Here is a 22,264-nt window from a genome sequence, read left to right on the forward strand (position 1 = left end):
GTCAATCTTGGTGCAGTCAATGAAAGGACTTCTCTGCATCCAGCCCATATATGGTGCAAAATAAGGCAGCAGAGAATCGGGAGCAGGGACGCGCTGGCTGCAGGCGCTTCTGCCCTGCCCTGAGCCTGGGAAGATGAGTGCTTTTCTGTTGTGAAAAGATTTGATGAGCACAAGCTCAAAACTGGAGGCATTTCAGTGGCTTCCTCAGCTTACCAGCAGCGCTCTAAAAGGGCTTCAGACTCCTGGCATTATTAACTTAGGCCCAACCTCAGTACGACCACCGGTGGATCACAAACTACAAAACCCACCCGCGAAACAGCGTTACGGCGGCGCAGAGATGGAAAAAACAGTCTGAGCTTTAGCCAGCGCGGCCGCACACCGAGGGAGGGATCAGCTCGTCCCGGAGGGGCTGCGTCTCCTCCCGGGGGGGTCCCGCGGAGCGCCCCGGCTCGTAGCGCGGCGGGCAGCGGCCGGCAGGGGGCGCTGCAGGGCACGGCGCGGAGCGGGGGGTGGCGGGCGGGCGGTGCTTGGCGGCGGAGCGGGGTCGGACGGCGGCGGCGGCGGAGCGCAGTGCCCGCGGTGAGACGGAGGCGGCAGCGCGGGGGTCAGAGCGGCCCCGACCCGCAGCGCGGACAAGATGTGGCGACGCTGGGAAGCAGGATGGGACGAGAAGAGGGAGCTGCAGGAGCTCAACTCCCGGCTGCGGGTCTTCGTGTCCCGAGTACGGGAACTGGAGGAGGAGAATCGCTTTCTGGCGCGGGAGCTGGCGGAGCTGCGGGAGCAGGAGCTGATCGGGCTGCGGGTGCCCGAGCAGGAGCTGTCCTGGTTGCGTATGCAGCTGGAGGAGCTGAGCCAGGCGAAGCTGGAAGCGGAGCTGGAGCGGGACGGGCTGCGGAGGGAGCTGGAGCAGCTGCGGCTGCTGGGTGCCGAGGTGCTGGCGACGCGTCGCCGCCTGGAGCCGGAGCTGGCCGGGCAGCGGCAGCTGCTGCAGCGGCTGCAGGGCGAGTGCGTAGCGCTGGAGGAGCTGCTGCTGCAGCTGCAGGACGAGCACGGGCACCTGGCGGAGCGGCAGCGGCAGGAGGCGGTGGAGATACGAGAGCTGCGAATGGACCTGGCCGCCTTGCCGCCCCCCTTGTCCGCCCTGAGCCTGGAGGAGCTGGAGGAGACCTACGAGGTGCTGCTTAGCCAGAGCTGCCAGGAGACTCTGCTGCGCTATCAGGAGCAGATCCAGAGGCTGCAAGAGCAGGAGGCGCAGCGGAGCCGAGAGGACCTGGAGCTCCTGCGGGAAGAGAGCCGGCAGTGCCGCCAGCACCTGGAGGACCTCCACCGCCAGGGCCAGGAGCTGTGCGGGCTCCGGGAGCGGCTGGAGCAGGAGCTGCTCGCCATGGAGGACCGCCACGGCGCCGATGTGGAGGAGTACCAGGTGCGTGGCACTGCCCCGTTGCCTTGCCGGGGCTGTGCAGCCGCCCCGCTCTGCCTCCCTCCGGCAGGGTTTCCTCGGGCTGAAAAAGCCCTTCTCTTGGGGCTGCAGGGAGCCCTGGGGGAGTCCTCTGCGAAGGGTGGGGTTTCAGAGTGCGATGACCCTGAGAGCATCCTCCCGGTGACAGGTGCTCCTTCCTAGCGCACTTGCCAAGTTCCCAAGCGCTGGCTTGCAGGCTTGCCAGGGCCGCCGCTCAGGTTGGCTCAAGCACAGAGCAGTCCGTGGGAGGGATGAAGCGGGTCCCTGAGCTCGGGGACACAAAGCCTCCCTTCTGGCCCGAGGCTTAAGGTTGGCTTGTTGAGATCAGAGAAGTGACCTGAGTTTTCTTCCTGTGTTATGCATGCTTCTGAGCCTAGAGAAGTGGTCCTAGGTGAGGAAACAGTCTTTTGAAGACAGGAAGGTTTGTTGCTATGCTGCAAACAACAAGCTGAATGGGAATTTTTTGATGATAAAACCTTAACAGTATAGGTGATGGGTAGCTGTTTCAGATGGATGTTTGATGTTTTTAAACAGGGGGTTATCGTAGCATCTGTAGCTGAGGATTTGCTTGCAGCCAGGATAATGTTTGGTGGCACATTTAATCACCCTGAACTGATCAGCAAATGCCAGGACGGAAAAATATCAGTTCATCAAATTTAGAGTGGAGAGCACATATTAGATCATCCAGACCATCGATCCATTTCCCGAGGGCAACATTTCTTTTGTTCATTGTTAGACCCTTTTATTAACACTCTGCTGGAGCTCCTTGTTTGTCTGAAGCCCTCCTGGTAACGTGACATTGTGTCCACCAGCGGCAGATTATGGAGATGCTGGCAGCTGGGATAGGACTGGGACCTGTTGCTGTGTCTGGTTTCTGTAGGATACTGGATTGTTTGCAAGTTGCATAGCTTGCAGATTGCTGTGAGCTGAGTCAGAGTAGGTATGTGAGAAGTAATCAGGAAAGTTTTTAACTTCTGAATCTTATAATTATTTTTTTTTCATTTGTGACAGTTCACTTTATTCTTCCAATCATGTATTTAAACATTTCCAAAGTTATTAAAGTCTCGTGTAATTCTCTCACTAATTAAATCTATCGATCAATCAGAGCCAGGGGAAAATGTGAAGAGGAAAAAAAGACCCCAAAGCTTTTTTCTTTCTTTTTGCTTGCTCAATGTTTCTTTTATTGGTGGAAGCACATGTAGCATAGACTTTCAGTGATTCTTTAGAGAGTACCTATCCCACACTTATTTACTGCAAAGTGTCACATAGAAATGATAAGTATGTACAGATTTAAGTCAAGTGATTACTGTCCATTGCAGCTGTAATAGCAATTAGATTTATTCATACTTTCCATATATCATCCAGTCGCCTTATATGTCCATCTTTGTCTGCTGCCCCATCCCTACCCTCTCTGAAGCTCTCAGCAGTGTTAAATAGGAATATATGCTCGGAGTTATAATTCGGCGAAACCAGGCAAGCTGTAAATCATGTGTTGTTTGGAACATTCTCACTGGTCCTGGGTGCTGTGGGATGAACTCAGTAGATTTCTTCTGTCTAACTTTCATAATTTCAGCTGTGGGCTCTGCAAATACTTGCACAGACACTCAGTGCTCTGAGTACCAGTTCCAGTATGGAACGACAGCAGAAGGAAGCTCCGTATTTTTCAGATGTAAAAAAGGACGCAGCTATTGCTTTGAAAGGAGGCAGAAATTTTTCACTACTTCAGGGGCTTTAGGGCCGGTTCCTGTGTCAGTCATGTTGTGAGCTCCAGAGAAAAAGAAAATATTTTGTCACATGAACATGTAATATCAAAATGTCACATGCATTTTTTTGTGTAGCAGTTTCCAGCCAGCTAAGCACAGTTTCCTCTCCCTACTGAGCTACTGAATGAGCAGTGGCATTGGTAAACAGTACCAGCTGGAAAGGGCTGGAGCCTGATATCCTGTCTTTATTCCCTCAGTAGGTTCAGTTTGGACAACCCAAGTACATTCTTTTCCCCCTACTGCCCTTCTGAAATTTCCTACTGCTGACTGGAAAGAGACCTCTGAAAGATGAGAAAAACACTTCAGTTATACAGTTCTAGTGGGACTTCACTGGGGTTTTGAAGGAAGTTGATATGGGTGAGGAACAAGTTTGCAAAGATAATCCCTTAATGAAAACCCCAGTATGAAGCAAACACGGCTGCAACAACACAGGTTACTTTTTGCAAAATGGGTGTTTGTCAGTTTCCCATCTCCTGGGCTTTAGGCACCATGCTAAAAGCATGCTTGGAAACACTACATCAAACCAGTTGTCCTCTGCACCATAGTTAAACATCAGTGACTGGAAGGCTGGGCAAGTGGCTGTCTGCCATCCAGTCTACAGAATGTCTCCTCCTGTTGGAATGAATTCCTTCAGAGCAATTACGCAGCTGGCCTAGTTATGTAGCCCCTTATGGTAATCATTTGGACCCTGTAACTAATTTTATTTATTTAGTCTCTGTATTTAATGAAGAGGCAACAAATGCCCACTTTTTGCTTTGTATTTTACCACCTTTAGGGGTTGGTCTCATAGATATCCAGTCTTTCTTGTCTTTTGTTTCTTTTACAGACTCTTCTGGTTCTGGCAACGCCCTGTCAGTTCTTTTCTCAAAACCTTTTCCTTTTAAAAGCAAGGCCTGGCACTTTTCTTCCCTTCTCTTCTTGGGATTTTCCATTGTGTCAGTTCTTGAATAACACTGTTAGCTCAGAGCCTCTAAAGGTCAGTGGTTCTGCTTGCCACCAGGCAGAACCGTACAGGATGTTACCTCCGCTACAGTCTGGATGAGGCTAGTGGATGGTTGATAGTGCTGTTTCAGATATGCAAATATTATTTGTCTTTTGCCATTAAAAAAGGAGCTTTAATATATGCTGAAGACTGTAGACAAGACTTGTCACATCAAGTTAATGCCCAAATGTCAGCATAATCAGCTCCAATACAACTGAAGAATTAGGTAGACAGATATTCACACACGCATATGAAAGATGCAGGCAGCTTCCTTCACGATGCTTTCTTTTTCTTTTGCTTTATAAAATCCTGTTGGTGTTTGAAAGGCTAGCACTTTATATTCTTAGTTCTTAAACCTTACTTCTGCCAGCAGAGTATCCTACTGGCTCTAACTAGTTTGGGGAATCTCCTGCTGCATCTGTGCTTTAATGATATTGTTCATGCTGTGATAATTGGACACTTGGTGCATAAAGATAACACATTTTGAATTTTTGAAAACTAGACTACCACCGTCTTGGTTTTGCTGTCAGTTTAGATGCAGTCTAAACTATGCTGTCATAAATTCCTGTTCAGTACAGTATATGTGTATGAGACCTTGCTTTGTAAATGACAATTTGGTTCCTGCACAGTGCAAGGTGGTGTGAGCAAAATAGGATTGGGCTTTTGCTGAGATTTCAATTCTGTCTCCCTAACCCTCAAAACAAAGTGTAATCTGTAGCATTTTAGTTAGCTTCATCATGCTTGCTGAGGAGTATTGATTTGGGTTAGTAGACTACATCTGTAGCAAAGAAACCATTAAGAATCACTCTGAGCAGCTGACAGTGATACTTTCAGTTCTGAGTCTGTACTGAACAAACTCCTTTCAGTTATGAGGAAGGGGCTTGTTTTCTGGAAATGGAGTAGTAACTTTCTGAGAAGTAACATCAGTGATTGAAGCACTTGTGTTCTGCGGTGTTCTTTTCAAGAGCAGAAGTCGCTTACTGTAGTCTAAATCCAATCTTAGTGTTCTGTTTAAGAAGTCTTTGTTGCTTTTTGTGTTGTGTATGGTTAGTCAGCTTTTAAATTTCAACATAGCATTTTATGAGTCCGTTCAGTTTTAGATCATTTTGTACTTAAGTATTTTGCAGTATCTGCCTCTATCTGCATTTTCAAAACTTTTCAAGAAAAGCTGGAGAGACCTTACTTATTGTGTCATCACTCCTGTTCTCCGGTCATTTATAGGCACCATATAGAAGTGCAGTTATATTGAGTGATTTAAATGAAGATGAGCACTCCTTTGTATATCTTCTGGGTAGCAGTTAGAAGAGTAGTGGGTAGATTTAGAAGCAAGTATCCAAATATTGTAGAAAACTGGGTGGGAAGGAACTTCTGGAGGTTATTCCTTCACCTTTTGGCACTATGAGTATCTCCAGATATACTAGAATCCAAGAACTGGTTTGGGCCCACACGTGTATAGACCTCAAAGTAATAACAAAGAGAAATCAGCCAGGTTCTCTTAGCAAAGAAACTAAAAATTCCTGATCTCAATAATGATTTAGATATCCATATCTAAACCTTTAAAATGTCAGAATGAATCCCATTCAAGACACATTTATAAAGCAGTGTATTTTCTTTGCTATGAATACATGATTGCTTTTGTTCACAGCATTTGAGCGGGTTTTGCTTCAATATTTAACTAGCTTGATAAAGTGAAATCTTAGCATTAAACTCTGCTTCAGTAATAATGTACGTGGGGAAGTCCCAGAGCTGATTTGTTCTGTTTTTTGTTTGTTTGTTTGTTTGTTTTTAAGTGATAGAATATATTGATGTATTGCTCTCCTGGATTTTTTTGTAATTAAAACTTTCAAGTTATTAGCATTCAAGTATGACAGATTTTACAGTTTATTCAAAACTAAAAATCAGTGTTTCTGTTTAGCGGATAATCGATGCTCTAGAAGAAGAAAAGCAGGTCCTGACCATGTCAATCACAGATTACCTGAAGGACTATCAAGAACTACTGCAAGTGAAAGCAGGCCTTATCCTTGAGATTGAAACTTACAGGTAAGTATTTCAGTCACACTCAGTTTTCTAATCACAGGATAATAAGTATAGCTGCCATCTGTCAAGTTATATAGAAAAATTGTTCATTTAAATAGTCTGCTTAGTGGCCTCTTGCAATGTTAATGTAAATAGTGAGTTTTCAATTGTTTTGTTCCAGCTGGAGAATAGTGAGAAGATCACAGGAAAGTCTGATAAATGCTGTTTTTTTATATTCTTGGTTTGCTATGGAAATATGTTTGGGTCAAGTGTGAGATATCAACAAACAGTATTTTTGGTCATATATCCTCAGTACTGTACATATGAAAAGCCAGAGTAATTCTCTTGTCTGGAGAGTCATGATGTATCAGTTAGCACATAGTATAGAATTGGTACAGAAGGAAAAAAAGATAAACCCGTGGACCGGAGATAGATACTACTTCTGCTGTAGAGGAAGCTGCTGAGTAAGAGAATTCTGGACTGCTGAACCATACCTTGAAATCCAATTCTTCCACCAGATCTTTGAGTCTGTGATAACCATGACACGAGTCCAACTTCTCTTCATTTTCACAAAGGATTCTGGCATTTACCCTTGCTTACACATATTGGAGACAGGAGGCACCTCAGTTCAATATGCTCAACTTTCCATTGAGAAGTTTCCATTAAGGCTTTGGCACCTCTTCTCCTCTTGGCACAAAAGGCTAAGGGTGTGCTGTCTGGTCAGCTTCTTGGAGCTGTCTTTTTACCTCCCACCTATATTTTCCCTTTGTTTTACAGTTCCTACAGGTCCCGTTCTAAAGCTAGTTCTTTCCATTAGTCATTTGCTTCAGCACTGGCAAGATGGTTCATTGTTGCAAAGAATACATTTCCCTAAGGACCAAATATTCTTCCTTTCCAATTCTGCTCATCCTTCCTGCTGTGGGGTTCAAGGCTCACTCAGGAAGTGAAACACATATAGCTTTATGAAGTTATAACTTGCAAACATCTTAATTCCTAATTCTTTTTCTCCAATGCTCGGTGAATCTTTACTGAGTGCCTTGTAATTTTGGTCTCTGTTCTTGGAAGCCTGCAAAATCACAACTACTTAGTCTATGCATAGTTCCAGAGAGAAGTGGTGAATTATTCACTGTGTAATCTCAGATTAAAAGCAGGTAGAATATATGCCTAGGATCAGAATTACTATCAAGCCTTTCTCCAAGATGACTTGTACCAGAGGAATTTTAGATTAGATATTAGGAGGAATTTCTTCACTGAAAGGATGGTCAAGCATTGGCACAGGCTGCCTGGGGAAGTGTTATAGTCCTCATCCCTGTCAGAACTTATGAAACTTGGACATGGCATTAAAAGACATGGTTTAGTGATGGGGCTTGGTAGGTCAGATTGATGGTTACATTTAATGTTTTTCCAACTTAAGTGACTGTATGACTCTATGACTCCTCAGCTATGAGAAGCTTCATTTCAAATAGCTTACTAAGTCATTTTTCTGCTCTCCCCAAACTATGTTGTTGTTGAAGGGTAAAATATTTTATTCTGAAATCCTACTGTCATGCTAATGCTCTGTTCTAGGTTATCACCCTGTGCTTTGAAGCAGTGGAGAATACAAAGCAGTTTTTGTTCATGGTTTTTGGCACAACTTCCTAATGCACTTATCAGGCATACTTTTCAATCCTTCTTAGGTTGGCTTCCTCCATCATCATTTCTTCTGAATCTTTCCAATTCTACCTCTCAAGAAACCATCACCAGCATTAAGGCCTCCTCAGACAATCACCATAGCTTCTCCAGTCAGTTTCGTTATATGTCTGTATACAAGTTATACGATCCAATATCTTATATACTTCTCCTTGATTTATTTCTCGGAGAACATTCTGAGTCACTGAGGTCCAGGTTGCTTCATGTACAGCTAGTCACCTTCTTCACACGGTCCTTGACCTCTTATCTCAGTGGAGAAGAACTGTGCTGGATTGGCCTTTATCCCCTAAAAATGCTTCCTCCATTCCATTTCCCAAAGACACATTTTTTATAACTCTTTCCAAATACTTAGGATGGAGAGGATGAATTTTTATGGCTTGCTGGCTGACTTCCCCTGAGATTTTCAGTTTCTGTCATTGACACAGATCAAGTTACTGCTGTTGTGAATGACCACGATAACATTTACATGACATCCTTTACTTTTGGCATCTTCTGCCTCTGCACTTGACCAGCTCATCTGTCTGCTCACCTGGACTAATTTTTCTTTCATCATCCAGTACACAGTAAGGCTTCAGCTTGACTACCATCTACCTGCTTACCTTAGATAAGTGACATTAATATTGAGGTGTCTTTAGAGGTTCAGTTGTAGTATTTTCTGGAAATATTTAAATTAAGTCTTAGCACATGTCTATATATGTCACTGGGAGTCAGATTTCCAGGAATTAGCTGACAGTTATCTTTTAGAAGAGTGCAACTTGAAGGAATGCTTTTTGTCATTACTATAAATACTTAAAAGTTTATACAGCCGAGATTAACCCTCCACTATTCAAGCAGTTTAGTTTCAGATTCAAAACAGACTTTACCAGAAAGAGTTTATGGCTTAAATTATCATTAGTAAGAAGGGATGCAAAGAAAGAGAGAAAGAAAGTGACTTGCATAAACTGAAGCAAAGGTGAAGTCAGTGAACAGAATGTGACTTTGCTGACTGCCAGACTAGAGCTCAGCACTTGATACTACAGTTTCTTATGGTAACAAAATCAAACCAATATCAGTTTAATATTTTGTTGTTCACCTGATGAGCTTGAGGAAATAGGTGATGAACTGTACACAGTAAACCACTGATCCACTGTCCAGTTTCTTAGAGGTTTCATGAAGCTTTGCCTTTCATTTTCAAATACAGCATATTTTCAGTGGTAGTGTTTGGGCTCCAGCTTTTCTGTGTGCTGTTGCTCTTTGCCGTATACAGTTACCTCTTGGATCTTATTTTTAGTGACTTCATACGTTGCTGCAGCAACTGAACAACTGTTGTTTCAATAGCAGCCAGAAATCCTTAGTCAAACTACCCACATTCCTAGTTTCCTTCATCACAGTTAACACTTTCATTGCCTGCTCATCGATACGTTCCTGTAACGTCATCAACTTTTCTAGCATGCATTTCACAGTAAATTCTTTGGCACTCAGCAGGCTAATCAAATATGATATTTACTCTTGGGAACACTCTCTGAGAGTGTTGAATTGATTTCATTGCTACTAAGCCTCTCTTAACATGGACAAAGACAGGTAGCTTATATTTTTATTTTCCCAGGTAAAGGTTGTCCTGGGGTTAAATGTGACTACCAAACTACAAGTTAAAGTGTGTATCTGAACCTGTTGAATGAGGCAAGTAACCTGTAATTAACGTTAGGTAATTCTAATGTGGCTTTTCTTCTGATTCAAGGTAAATCCATGGTTGCAAAGAAAAACTTACATGTGATTGTTGCTGGTATAGCATTGTCCCACTGAATCTAGAGGCAGTCAGAATCCAAAAGAAGCATACAATGTCCAAACTGGTTAGTCACTGCCTGTAGATGACATTGAAAATGTCTGCATTGTTCATTTTGCTGGAAAGGCCCGGCAAACGTGTTTATCCCCAGTCTTCAATCGCTTTCAGCTCCCTGCTAGGGGGTCAGAAGCCTTGGCTATCATAATCCTGCAGCCTCCCCCTCGACAACTTTGATGTTGCAGCTGCTGTTATCAGTGCAGAACATCCGGCATTTCCAAAACTGGAAATGATGAAACAGTTATCTCAGCAGTGGGAGTGAACATAAAAACACCAAAGTACTGTACTGATTATAGCATTCAGTTGCATATTTAAAGAACCTGCCATAGAATTTCTAGGCTGTTAAACCACAGTGCTGCAGTTTGGCACCTTTTTGGAGTATAGCATAGCTTGTGTTTCAGCCGAAGTGGAGAAGAGGCAAAATACTTCTTATCTTCTTCCTTTTTTTTTTTTATTTTAAAGAACAGCTGGATAAATTTCATGTCAGACAGTACAAGCATATGAGTAGCAGAAGAGAAGAAAGCACACAAGTATTTCATGAGAATTTATGAGAAATGTTGTGAACCAATCTTACTGTATATTATTTGCCTACATTAATTTCTTAATATAGAGCAGTTAATGCTGAAAATATTTTGCCCCTCAGCTTTGCTCGTATCTGTAGGAAATGTACCTCTGGAGTATTTTCCACTACTGTATAAAAAAGAAAATGTAGGGTATCAAGTTATTTAGGAACTGCACAAGCCTGTGGCTGCTGTCTGGTTGTTCTTGAGAGGAGGTGTCCATGCCACGTAGGGAACAAAATTTGGCATCAGATAGCAAGTGCTCTCAAGCAATCAGATGCATGCGATGACTCCAACAACAGATGATGTGTGCCACCAGCACAGAAGTTTCTATTGCAAAGGTTTTTCCTAGTCCTTTGGTGTAAAATATGTTGTATTGATTTCAGACAGAGTAAGAGCAAAGAATAATTACTCTGTTTCCTCCAGCACTAGCCATTGTTTGACATGGAAGTAATATTTTCCTTCAATTTTCATCTGAAAATGATAGAAATTACATTCTATGGAAATTAGAGTAACTGTTATATTGCACTGTAACACCACTAGCCAGTATTAGTTCATTTTTGCCTTTTCTTTATGGAATATTTGTGTATGTTTCTCTGAAAAAGCTTTGCTAACTATTTGTTAAGTTCTGTTTAGTCCATTTTTTCCCAGTTCTATTACAAGATCATTGTTCTGGAAAAGCTTGCTATCTTGTATGCTTCCATAGTGGAAATCAGTGGATCTTGTCCATGTCAGGACGCAATATATTGTCTAATTTGGAAGTTATAATCTAAAGCTATATGGTTTCTATGCTATAACTTACTGCAAGATTATTGTATTGTTCTAAAGAACTCTCTGAACTAAGAGGAAGCCAAGGGCTTCTCATTGCCACTGATAAAATTACAGGATGAGAATCACATTCAGGATCATACCCAACCGCAGGAGAATTGTTTCCAAATCTAAGATTTACACATTTTAAATGTTATGATTTTTCTTCACAGCATTTTGATGGAATGCCTTGTTATGTGTTTTGCAGGGCTCTGTTGGAAGGAAAAAGCAACCAGTGGATTATTACGTGGAGAGATCAGCTCATAGGGAAATTGCCCCAAGGTAAAAAGTGAACATTAAAAAATGAAAGTTGAATGAAATTATATGTATTTGGAAAATAGTGTGTTGTGATGTTTCTTTTTATCAGTGTACTGTAAAGTCGGATTTGAGTTTTAATATTTTAAATCAACATAGTGCTGTAGTGTCTAAGAAAATTTGTTAAATGGCAACTCGAGTGGAGGAGTTAAGCAGGGAGTGATGCATAGCTCAACAATGCAAAAACTTCTGGATGCCCGTAGTTCTTAAGAGAGTTCTGAATAATGAAGCAAGAAGTATTTAACAAAACATAGTTAAACTATGGCATTGTGAGTTTAAAACCATGAGACATTGTAAGCATTAATAAATGTACATGGATTTAGAGAGAAATGTAAGCAGAGTAAGAAAAGACAAATCAAAGACATACTAAACACAAAGATACCATTTCTATCTTAGGAGCTGCAAATCTCTGGAGGCTGTGAGAGTATACCAGGGAAGTATCACTATTTACTTGCCCTGTTCTTATACTCTTCCTTATTCTACTGTTGGTCACTGTAAAAAAGGATACTGGATCAGATAAATTTACAATCTGACTGTTATGGCAATTCTCATTAATACTGGAATTAGTCTTGATAATGCTTCTGAGTTTTTTCTTAAGCATTATCTTAAACTCACCCGACTATCATAGACAGTAGACTCAGAAGAGATTGGAAGGCTGTATCTGAAATGGTAAATTAAACAGACTGCAGCATAGGTGAAACATTTGCCTGAAATGTTAAATTGTTAGCACTGTCTTGGCATAGTTTTGATTTGGATTAGCCAGTCCTTTTGCAGACAATGCTCAGGTGTTACTCAGTGGTTACTGCAGACCTGAAAGCACTACCAAAAATCGGAGTAGACGTAGCTAGCTTTTTAGGAATAGGAGATATGAATTAGTCTTAGAGCTGGACAACTTTTTCCTGGTCCATTTTATTAACATGTCCAGATATAGCCTAAGAAGTTCTTTATTACTCTCCTTTGTTGTACCTTTCTGTATCTTGTGACTATAAATGATAGTATTCAGAATGTCAACTTGCAGTATGCGGTAGCAGGTATGCTATTAACTCAGCAGAAGCAGAGAAACTTCAGACCACTTGGACTACAGAAGTAAAAAAATAAGCCTAGGATTTTAGCATACATTATTTAATAAGAACTTGTAAATGTGAGTGGACATCAATGTAAATATGAAAGAGTAGTTCTTAAGTAAATGGCATAATATCCAATAGCTCATAAAATGTTAAATTAGCAAGAATTTGCAACTTAGTAAAAAGCTTTGCTTTCAGCCTTGATGTAATTTACGCCTAGACTTAATTATCATGTCAAACCTATGGAAATTCCCTTCCAAAGCTTTCTGAAAACAAAGATGCATTGTTTCCTTTCAAACTTTAGTGTTACATTTCTTAGTTCATAACCTTTTTATTTTATACTTATTTTTTAGATGCAAGCCATTATTTTAATATATGGTTGCCTATACTCTCTTTGCAGATGTTATAAACACTTCATATAACTACACTGATATTTACTCTACTTATCAAGAAAGAAATCAAAACAAAACTTCACCAGCTATCAGGATCACTGATACAAGGCACAGAATACCAGCAACAAATATAAGCAGTTCTGCACGCTATTCAGCTCAATCAACACAGGCTGGATCACAGGCAGCAGTGAGTGGAAAAGCTTTGGGAAAAGATGTACTGGGTTCAATATATCGCCCTTCAACAACTATTAGAAAGGATGAAAGAATTGTGACAGACCACAAAGAATTAAGAACATACACTCCAGGCTACAGTAGCTGGAAAAACACTGAAATGCAGCAAAGGACAATTCCAGAAAGAAAGAAAACAGAAGTTACGTCTTCATCCACAATATCTTTTTCAAAACAATCAACACGTGCTGAAAGATCAGACAAGGACAACAAAGCTGATGCAAAGCCTAGGATTTCTGAAAAAACAAACTTCTCTAAATTTCCAAGTTACGAGCCGAATACCAATTTAAAACCAACTGTATATGAAGAAACCATAACTGAAACTCAGACAACAGTAAAAGAAAAGAGAGGAGGCAGCAAACCAACTGAAGAAAGCAAATTGTTGACAAAAGAAAAAGATAAGCTAGAGAAACGAACAAAGGAGGAGAAAAGGAAGACAGATGAGAATACTTTTGTAGAAGAAAGAAGTGTTAATTTTGGAAGGCAGACTGATGCAAAAATGGGAATAGAGCAGAAAAAATATGTCCGGGAGGAAGTCATAAACCAGAAGGTAGCAGGGAGTGATATTTCTAATGCAGGAACTTCAAAAAGTGAGTCCAGCAAAAAAGATAAAGATGTATCCTTTGAATCCAAAAGCAAAGAAGTCATTGAGATACCTATCAGCCTTGAAAGACCTGCTCCTGATAAAGTGTCTCAGAAGAATAACAAAGATGTAAGTTCACAAGATTTTAAAACTTCCATAAGAAGAGAGACAGGTGACCATGTAACTAAGCCTGCTGAAATTCACAAAGTCAGTGTTTCAGAATCTAATCTGAGAGATGAAGAGAGAACTAGTGACAGAAGTCATAAAATGGAGACTCTGTCAACTGAAAATATAGCAGAGAACATTGTTGCTGACGTTCTTAAAAGTTTTACACAGTCATCTAGTTCACAAGTATCAACAGACACAAAAGTAACCTATTTTAATAAGCAAGAACAACCGGATGATGGGAAAAGAAAGACAGAGATGACAGTAGAGTCTCGAGTGCAAGAAAGCATAGATGTTTCTTTTGAAGCTGACCAAGGAAGTCTTTCAAATCAGGAAGTTAGAAAAGTGGTTCTAGAGGGTGTTGAGGGAACTCCTTCTAAACAGGAGATAGAAGATATTGTGCGTCACGGCCTGAAAGGAAGTGAGGGTGCAAAGAATGTGTCCGTTAATGTTGAGATTGTGGAGGAAACAGTAGATTATACCACTGATGAAAGGACTGATTTTTCAACACCTTTTGAAGTAGAGGAAGTGGAAGACACATTCCCTGAAAGAGAGAAGCGTTATGGTGACGAGGAACAAGACATAACACTTACATACGAAGACCTTAAAAAGAAGAAACAACGCCATGAAAGCTTCACTCATGTGGAGGAAATAACTGAGGAAGATGACTCACCTATTGAACAAAAATATTTTGTGTCTGTTCCTGATGATCATCCTATTATTAATGAAAAAGACAATGACTCAGTGTATGGGCAAATTCATATAGAAGAAGAATCAACTATTAAGTATTCTTGGCAAGATGAATTTTTGCAAGGCGCACAAAGTAAGAGAGATGAAGGTGCAAGCTCTGCAGATGAAACATACAGAGTGGTAGGGGAGGAAGCAACTGCCCATATATTAAAAGAAGAGCATCCCAAAGCTGGAACGTCCCATGTTGAATCTGTTGTTATTGAAAAAGAAATTAAAATACCCCAAGAATTTCAGGCTTCAATTAAGGGGCTTTTATCAAAGGAAACCAAGGACCCTAAGCATCAACTGAAGGAAGCTTTAGAGCAGTTGGAAGGAAGTCTCCCAGAAAGTGTAAAAGAGGAACTATCTGCATTAACAAAAGAAAATCAAGCTGACTCTAGTAGCTTAGAATTTGATATCAAAAAAGTTCATCAAAAAGAGGAGGGAGGCTCGCTGACAGTTGTTGCTGAAGTCAAGCTATCTCAGACTCTTAATGCTGATGAATTCGATGTAGCCCAACTTGGTGAAGTAATTACAGGTGAGAAGGAGAAGGCAACATCACACTCCTTGAAAAGAGATAGCTTGGAGAGAGTTGTTGATAGTAGTACAGAATCAAATATATACACTCCTGTGGCTAATCAAGAAGTCTACAAGTCATCCACAGTGAGGAGGAGTGGTAGCACAGGATATCATACCTCTGAAAAAGTCATTTATGATGGTTCTGTTTTGGAAACTGCAAATTTTGGAGAAGTCTCTCACTCACCAGAGTCAACTGATGAGAGCAAATCTGTAAGACGTATTAGGGTTGGTCCAACAGAAGTCCAGAGGTTTGAGCAGATTGTATATGAAGGGCCTGGTTCTGAAATGCTGGGGCTCAGTGCTACAGAAGACATTGTTCAGACAGAAGGCTCATCACAGATGAGCCATTCTGTGAAGCATTTTAAACTGGGCCCTAAAGAAATCCAGACAACAGAAGAAGTAATTTATAGAGGCCCTATTACTACAACTGTAGAAGAAACTGATTCTGGAAATCTTTCCCAGCAGACGTTTTCATCAGACATCAACAGGTCCACAAGGCATGTTACAGTAGGATCAAGGCAAGTAATTGAAGAAGTGTCTTTTGAAGGGCCGGGCTCAGATTCTCTGGAGCTCAATAGCTCAGGGAATCTCTCTCAGACAGAAGGGTCTGTGGATGTCAGCAGATCAGAAAGGCACTTCAGATTACATCCAAAAGAGATTCACACTGAGCAAGTTATCTTTGAAGGACCAATCTCTGGTAAAGTAGAGGTCAGTGACTCTAGAGACTTTTCACAGACAGAAAGTTCAATAAGACACATTCAATTGGGTCCTAAGGAATTTATGACAGCTGAAAAAATCATCTACCAGGGCCCCGTCACTGAACATATAGAAATCAGTGAAGTGGGAGACCAAACCCATTCAGAAAGCTCAGTAAGGCATTTTAGGCTAGGTCAAACAGGAGTTAAAACTACTGAGAGAATCATATATCAAGGCTCCCTTTCCGAAACTCCAGAGCTTATTAACAAAGGACATCTCTCAGAGAATGAGGGAAGCTCAGATATCAGTCGGTCTTTCAGGCATGTTACAATAACTCCTGTAGAAACTCAGGCTGAACAAATAATCTTTACAAGACCCATTTCTGAAACACTAGAAGATCATTCACAAACACGAGAGTCGTCTGAGAGCAGTAGCTCCATGAAGCATGTTAAAGTAGGATCCAGTGAGGCATCATTTACTTTTCAAATGGATGTTTCCAATGTGGGTGGAGTATCTATGGCAAAAAGTGAAGAACAAGCAACAGTGCTCATATCTAATAAACAAGACCCTTCTGTTCATCAGTCACAGTTTAGAGTTGCAAGTGACCACACTGGGAGCAATGAAAATGAAAGAGGTTATATTCACTCCAGTTTTTCCCAAGATCATGCTGAAAACATAGTGGAGATGTCAGGTTTTGACAAAACTGTACAATTGCAAAGAATGGTAGACCAAAGGTCAGTTATTTCTGATGAAAAGAAAGTTGCGCTTCTCTATCTGGACCATGAAGAGGAAGATGATGAAGAGAATGATGGACAGTGGTTCTGAAAGGACACTTTAATGAAGTCTACTTGGCAACTTGTTTATGCAGGTTCTTAATTATCCTGGGTTGGTTTTTGCAGAATTTTTATTTTTTATTTTTTGAGAGAGAGAGGAAAACAGGAATAGGGAGATGTTCAAACTAACAGTGGACTGAGAAGCACTGAAGCCTTCTACCTATTCAGTACACTTTTTACTTTATTTCAAATTGTATTTTTGGGAGAAATCATGCTATTAATATGTTTTTTTCCTCAGAGACCTGTTTCCAGTAACCAGATTTTTCCACCTATAGAGACAGAAATTTGCTACCAGCTAATTCAGAGGATTGTATTTTTTTTTGTCTGTTTTGTAGCAGTTTATTAACAAGTGTGTATTTGAATAGGATTTTTCCATTTTAAAAAAAATACTGTATTGTACTTGGTTACTAAAATATTCAGCAATTCTCTTTAAAGCTACTAACCACAAATGTAAGAGGTCATAAGTCTAATGAGAGTGGGAGGTAGCTGATTTTCTGTTCCATTTCTGTGTATTTATATACAATACCTAATGAAAATATTTTAAGGAAGGATACAGTTATTACAGCTAGAAAAACTGAATGCAATTCCTTAGGATTTAACAATGCACGACAAGAATTGACAAAAATACTATTATCTGTATAGTTAGAATGCAGTGCAAAAATAAAAAAGAAAGAGGTAACAATGAAGCAAGAATTTCTTGCAGTATTCATAGTGAGAAATTGCAGAGTAGTACATTTAATATCTTTAAAAAGAAATTAAAAAAAATAGGGTAGATAGTACTTCCACCAGAGTAAGGAGAACTCCACAGCTCTGGTGTGTATGCACAATAACAACAGCAAGTTATTTTGCAGTACATTGCTTACCTTGACATGAGGTATAGCTAACGGTAAGTGTGAGGTGTCAAACATCACATAATGCATAACTTTCTTAACACAGTGGAATTAGCTGATATTAGCTCTATTCTGAAGAAAATATGTAAAAATGATATAGATTATGTCTGTGTCAGATAATTTCCAGATAATTCTTGCTTTGTTTACAAATGAGAAGATGCTCTTTCCAATCACTACACCTGCAAACCTAACCAGATATTTTAATTTTTCTTTTTTTCTGGTTATAAAACATTTCTCTGGCCAAAGTTGGTTTCTGCCTAACCCATTTGAAACTCTGTTAATTTCACTTGATTGCACATTGGTTAAATGAAGGATATGAATCAGCTTTACAATAAAAATTCAGTGACTTCAAAGTCCAGGTCAGAAATTAGAACCAGTTACTGTACTAAACAGTGCTAGCAGAAACAAAACTAGCAGCTGAAATGTTTTTTGTTATTTTTTTTTCACTGAGGTAAGAAGATACAAAACTTAACACACACAAAAAATAGAAAATAAATGAGAAGCTGCTATATTCACATGCATGCACACACACGCACATTCATACACTCATTTTCCTACACTTTCTCTGCAGAGTAGAAACACACCTGTATCTGAGCGGCTGTAGTGTGCAGGCCTGGTAGTCTCTGACAAAATTATTTTCCTGTGGTTCTATAAGCATAATTCTGTGTGAGCTAACCCAGATTAGAATCCAGTTGAAGCATTTTAGTCTGGCATGGATATTACATTTTCAGATTTATTTAATATTAATGGAAGAAAGATTTTTTTGAAAACTGACTGCTATTTCATAATTTGAATGTAAATGCAAAGCTAAAGAGAAGTAACCTGCTGACTGACATATATCCCTTTCAGATAAGGGACAGATGAATCATTGTGTGCCTTAATAACTAAGTTGGAAAATAGTATTCCAAAGATTAACTCAGGAGGTTTGTCTGCATTACAAATCTTTCTGTATGTTTTCCTGATTTTACATAAGTACAACAGTGTGAGTGTCAGTGTTGGTCAGGATTGGATTTTTTTTTAAATTAAGTACTTGTTGAAATTGGCAGTGTAACTAACAGCTGGAAAATGAAAGGAAACTGAGGTGTGTAGAAGCACTAAAGGCATGTATGCTGAGCTTGTCTGTACTGTTCACCATGTAATGGATGATATTTTTCAAAATTACTCCTACATGCTTATAAAAGATCTTGTGCTTCCATTTATGAATACGGTGTTATTAGTCAGTGTACTTCAAATCTCATCCTGTTTTTGTTTCCTTAGCTGACCGCCTGCTTTTTAAAAACGGTCATGTCTTTGTTTATTTTAGTAATCATGTTTCAGACCATTTTCCAGCTAGATATTTATCTTCAAGCCATCAAATTCTGTACTTCGAGCATTATATAACTGAGTAAAGAAAGGAGTCAGATCTGTAAAAAGCAGCAGTATTTAAAAAAAAAGTAATCAGTATTAATTTTCTTAAAGTTTGATTCTAACCTGAAGCTTAAACATTTTCTTTAAATTAGATCTAAGAATATCTGAGAGAATGTATTTTGAAATCAATAAAAAGCTACTCCCAATAACCTGTGAAATCTTAAACTGACATTGTCCTTAGGAACAGCTATACCAACACTGTTATGTTTATCTTCACTTGCTCAGAGGATTATATCAACTGAAGGAAAAAAACAGATGGGATTCACATAAGTGAATCACAAAGCACCGATGTTCTTAGTAATGCAGGAGAAAGAAATAATCAATATTGTTTCTGCTGAGGCAACAGCACCTCTTTAAAAATTCCAGTAAGCATCAGTCAGATCAGGCTATACCCAGATATAGTACTGCTCTGTCTGAAAGGAAACATTTCTGTGGAGTATTTTCCTTAGTTCCATTTAAGATCAGGATTTTACTCAGCTGTTGGAAAGTTAGTTTATTCTAGGGAATTGGAAATGTGCATTAGCATAACACTTAAAAATATGCACAGTTCACTTTTAAATATATGCACAATTCCTTTGCAAGAATACTTCGAGGCTGTGAAAAGAAATATGTATTTTGTATGGATTGCATAAGTTTTAAAAATGTTTATGTAAGCGCCAGCTTTCCACTTAGCTCTCATCAACCTGAGACATTTTGACATAGCAGCTTTTGGATAGTACTACCTCCGAGCAACAAAATGTAGTTAGGTGGACAGTGGCATCCTGCAGGCCTTACAGTTGCATTTGCAGAAGCAGGGCCATAGGTATGTGCATTATTAGTAAGAACAAATAGTGTCTAATGTACTAACCCTATGTAATCACTTTCTGCATGAGCATTATATTATAACATGGCTGGAAGGATTGGTGATATAACCTTGGACAGCATGCACTTCTGAAGCTTACTCATATAAGTTGTGCTTTTCATTTAAAAACCAACAAACAAAAAAAAATAATGATGAGTTTAGATTAAGAAAAAAGCTTTTAAAATATAATTACTAATCTGGGGAGTAAAAACTGTTTATATGCTAGCGTAGATAAGAAGTGGGGCACTTCTCTAAATGTGTAAACCACTGGTCTAGATATCAAATATAATATAGAATATAAAGAAAGAGGTGTGAGAGATCTGGAACTCTGTATTGGCTGGTGTTTGTGAATAGCAGGTGTTTAAAAAGACGGTAAGAATGTTGAAACTGGGTTTGTTGATGTCAGCTGTATGAGACTGCAGGCAGCTTGTGTTTTGGTTATTTGAAATGAAACTGCATTTTGGTGGTGGTATAAGCTTTGTGATTTTACACTTTTTCACTCTTGAGTATTAAACAATCAAAATCAACACAGATGTTTCTCTTTATTCCTGTCTGATATTTTAAAGGCTGCATCATCAAAGGAAAAGGAATTAGCATTTATAAATGTCCTGTTCTAAGATCTCTGACTGATGAGCTTGTTTCAGTCAAAAGAATGAACATAATTTTATCATTCCAGCAAAGGCATTCCTCTTTTCCTTTCCTAATGGAAATAATGGCAAAACAGCATATTCTTTATTGCAGCTACATTCAGCATGGGTGGACAAGCAGAGCCTCAGGTACAACAGCTGGTAACATCAGAGGCAGAGTATAAAACAACACAGAAGGTGTAACTCCTGGAGATGCCAGCATTATCGTTCGACCAATGCAAGTCCTATCTTTTACCCTTTTCTAGCAAAGAAAATCTTCTGATGCATGCTTAGGCTTTATTGTTAAAAAAATTCTTTTCCTTTAACAAAGGGTTTTTTCCAGCAAGGATAAACTGTTTTGAATGATGCTATCCTCAGCATCAATATTATTTCTGTTTATCACAAACCACAGTATTGTTTATATTTATTTCCAAATCATGATGTGAGTTTGTCGTAGTAACAATCTAAGGCTGGAACTGACCCTATGGGCCCTTTTTAAAGTGAGAAATTAATGAGATTCTGAACCCTAATACGAGGCAGAAATTGATTCTACGGATCTGATAGGAAAATCAATGCACTTCAACCAAAATGCCTCTGACAGGCTAAAATTTAGTTTTGTAATCTCTCCTACAGTAAAAAAAAAATAAAAATAAAAAAATTAAAACAAGGGCCTTGAATAGACTAGAAAACTAAAGCAATTAGTTACTAAGGTGATTTGAAATCCAGAGGCAGCCATGAGTACCTGATTTTACATCTTCTGTACTGAATTTCAGTGTATTTTCCTCTTTTAAAAAAAGAGATAAAAAGATGGTGGTGAATACTTCGAAGACAAACAGTGTCTGACATACACTGATCTGTATAAAATTTTTCTGGTGCCTGTCTATCTAAGCAATCTCTTCTCATGGTAATTTATTCAGTGTTTCATGTGAAGAGAGTACATTGAGTCTTCATGATGGGTAAGAGAAATGGAACAAATACAGTCATATTTGTTAAGAATGAAAAGCCTGTTTTATGCTGGCCTGGTTTCCTGATATTAATGTTGTGCCTTGGGACAATAGTCGGAAGGAGACTCATAGTGGGTTGGAGTTTTCAGTGTGTTGGTCCTTCTGATTTGAACTCTGTTTTGTCGGCCTTTTTGTGGCTCTGAAAAACAGGGGGAGATATAAATTATAGTTTATTATCTTGTCCACGCTGTTTGCTGCTTTAATTTTCTAATGTTTACAGATGCTGCAGAGAGGGTATACCTGCAAGACATTTAATGGCATGGCATCATCTCATCAAAACAATTAGATGAAGTATGACCACCTCTGAAGTATGACACTTATTCACTTAAGTAGAGGGCTTAACCAAGAGAATTACTGATTTTTTACGTGTGAATTAGGTACAAAGCTAAAGGTTAACATACTCTGTTCTGATTTTTCATTTGCTGCTTTGATTAGTCATAGAGGCGGTGATGTTGGCACACAATCAAATCTCAGGCAACGGCTGTTAGACCGGTGACACATTTGACATTTAGCAGAGGAAAAAGTCTGAAGAGTTAGCTATCTGAACTGCTGCCCTGGGAGCTTTCCAACAGTTTGACTCATCTGTCTTTTCCATCAGGCATTTGTGTGACTCTTGTTCCTACATACCTCAGAGAAGTGCAAAGGAACATAGATTCTAACAAGATGCAAAAAGATGCTCAGCCAAGAAGAGATCTAACTAAAAACTCACTGTGAATATGTCAGCAGTTTCTTGAATTGCTCTCAATCTTTCTTGTGTTTGTGGATGCAAAATGAGATTTATAAATGAAGGTAATGCAACATACTGTTCAACAATATA

At 39.7% G+C, this 22,264-nt stretch overlaps 1 protein-coding gene across 1 annotated transcript; it reads left to right on the forward strand.

Annotated features, from left to right (window-relative positions):
- The first annotated feature begins 587 nt into the window (after positions 1–587).
- SYNM (synemin) lies at positions 588–20,344 on the forward strand. The gene is made up of 4 exons (XM_065734027.1): positions 588–1,423; positions 6,120–6,244; positions 11,304–11,377; positions 12,875–20,344. The coding sequence occupies exons 1-4, from the start codon at positions 638–640 to the stop codon at positions 16,669–16,671; spliced, it is 4,782 nt and encodes a 1,593-aa protein (XP_065590099.1). The 5' UTR covers positions 588–637; the 3' UTR covers positions 16,672–20,344.
- Positions 20,345–22,264: the final 1,920 nt, after the last annotated feature.

This window comes from Cyrtonyx montezumae, unplaced genomic scaffold (genome assembly GCF_038088225.1).
Source record: "Cyrtonyx montezumae isolate F1298 unplaced genomic scaffold, pur_monq_1.0 scaffold_17, whole genome shotgun sequence".
Taxonomy (NCBI): domain Eukaryota; kingdom Metazoa; phylum Chordata; class Aves; order Galliformes; family Odontophoridae; genus Cyrtonyx; species Cyrtonyx montezumae.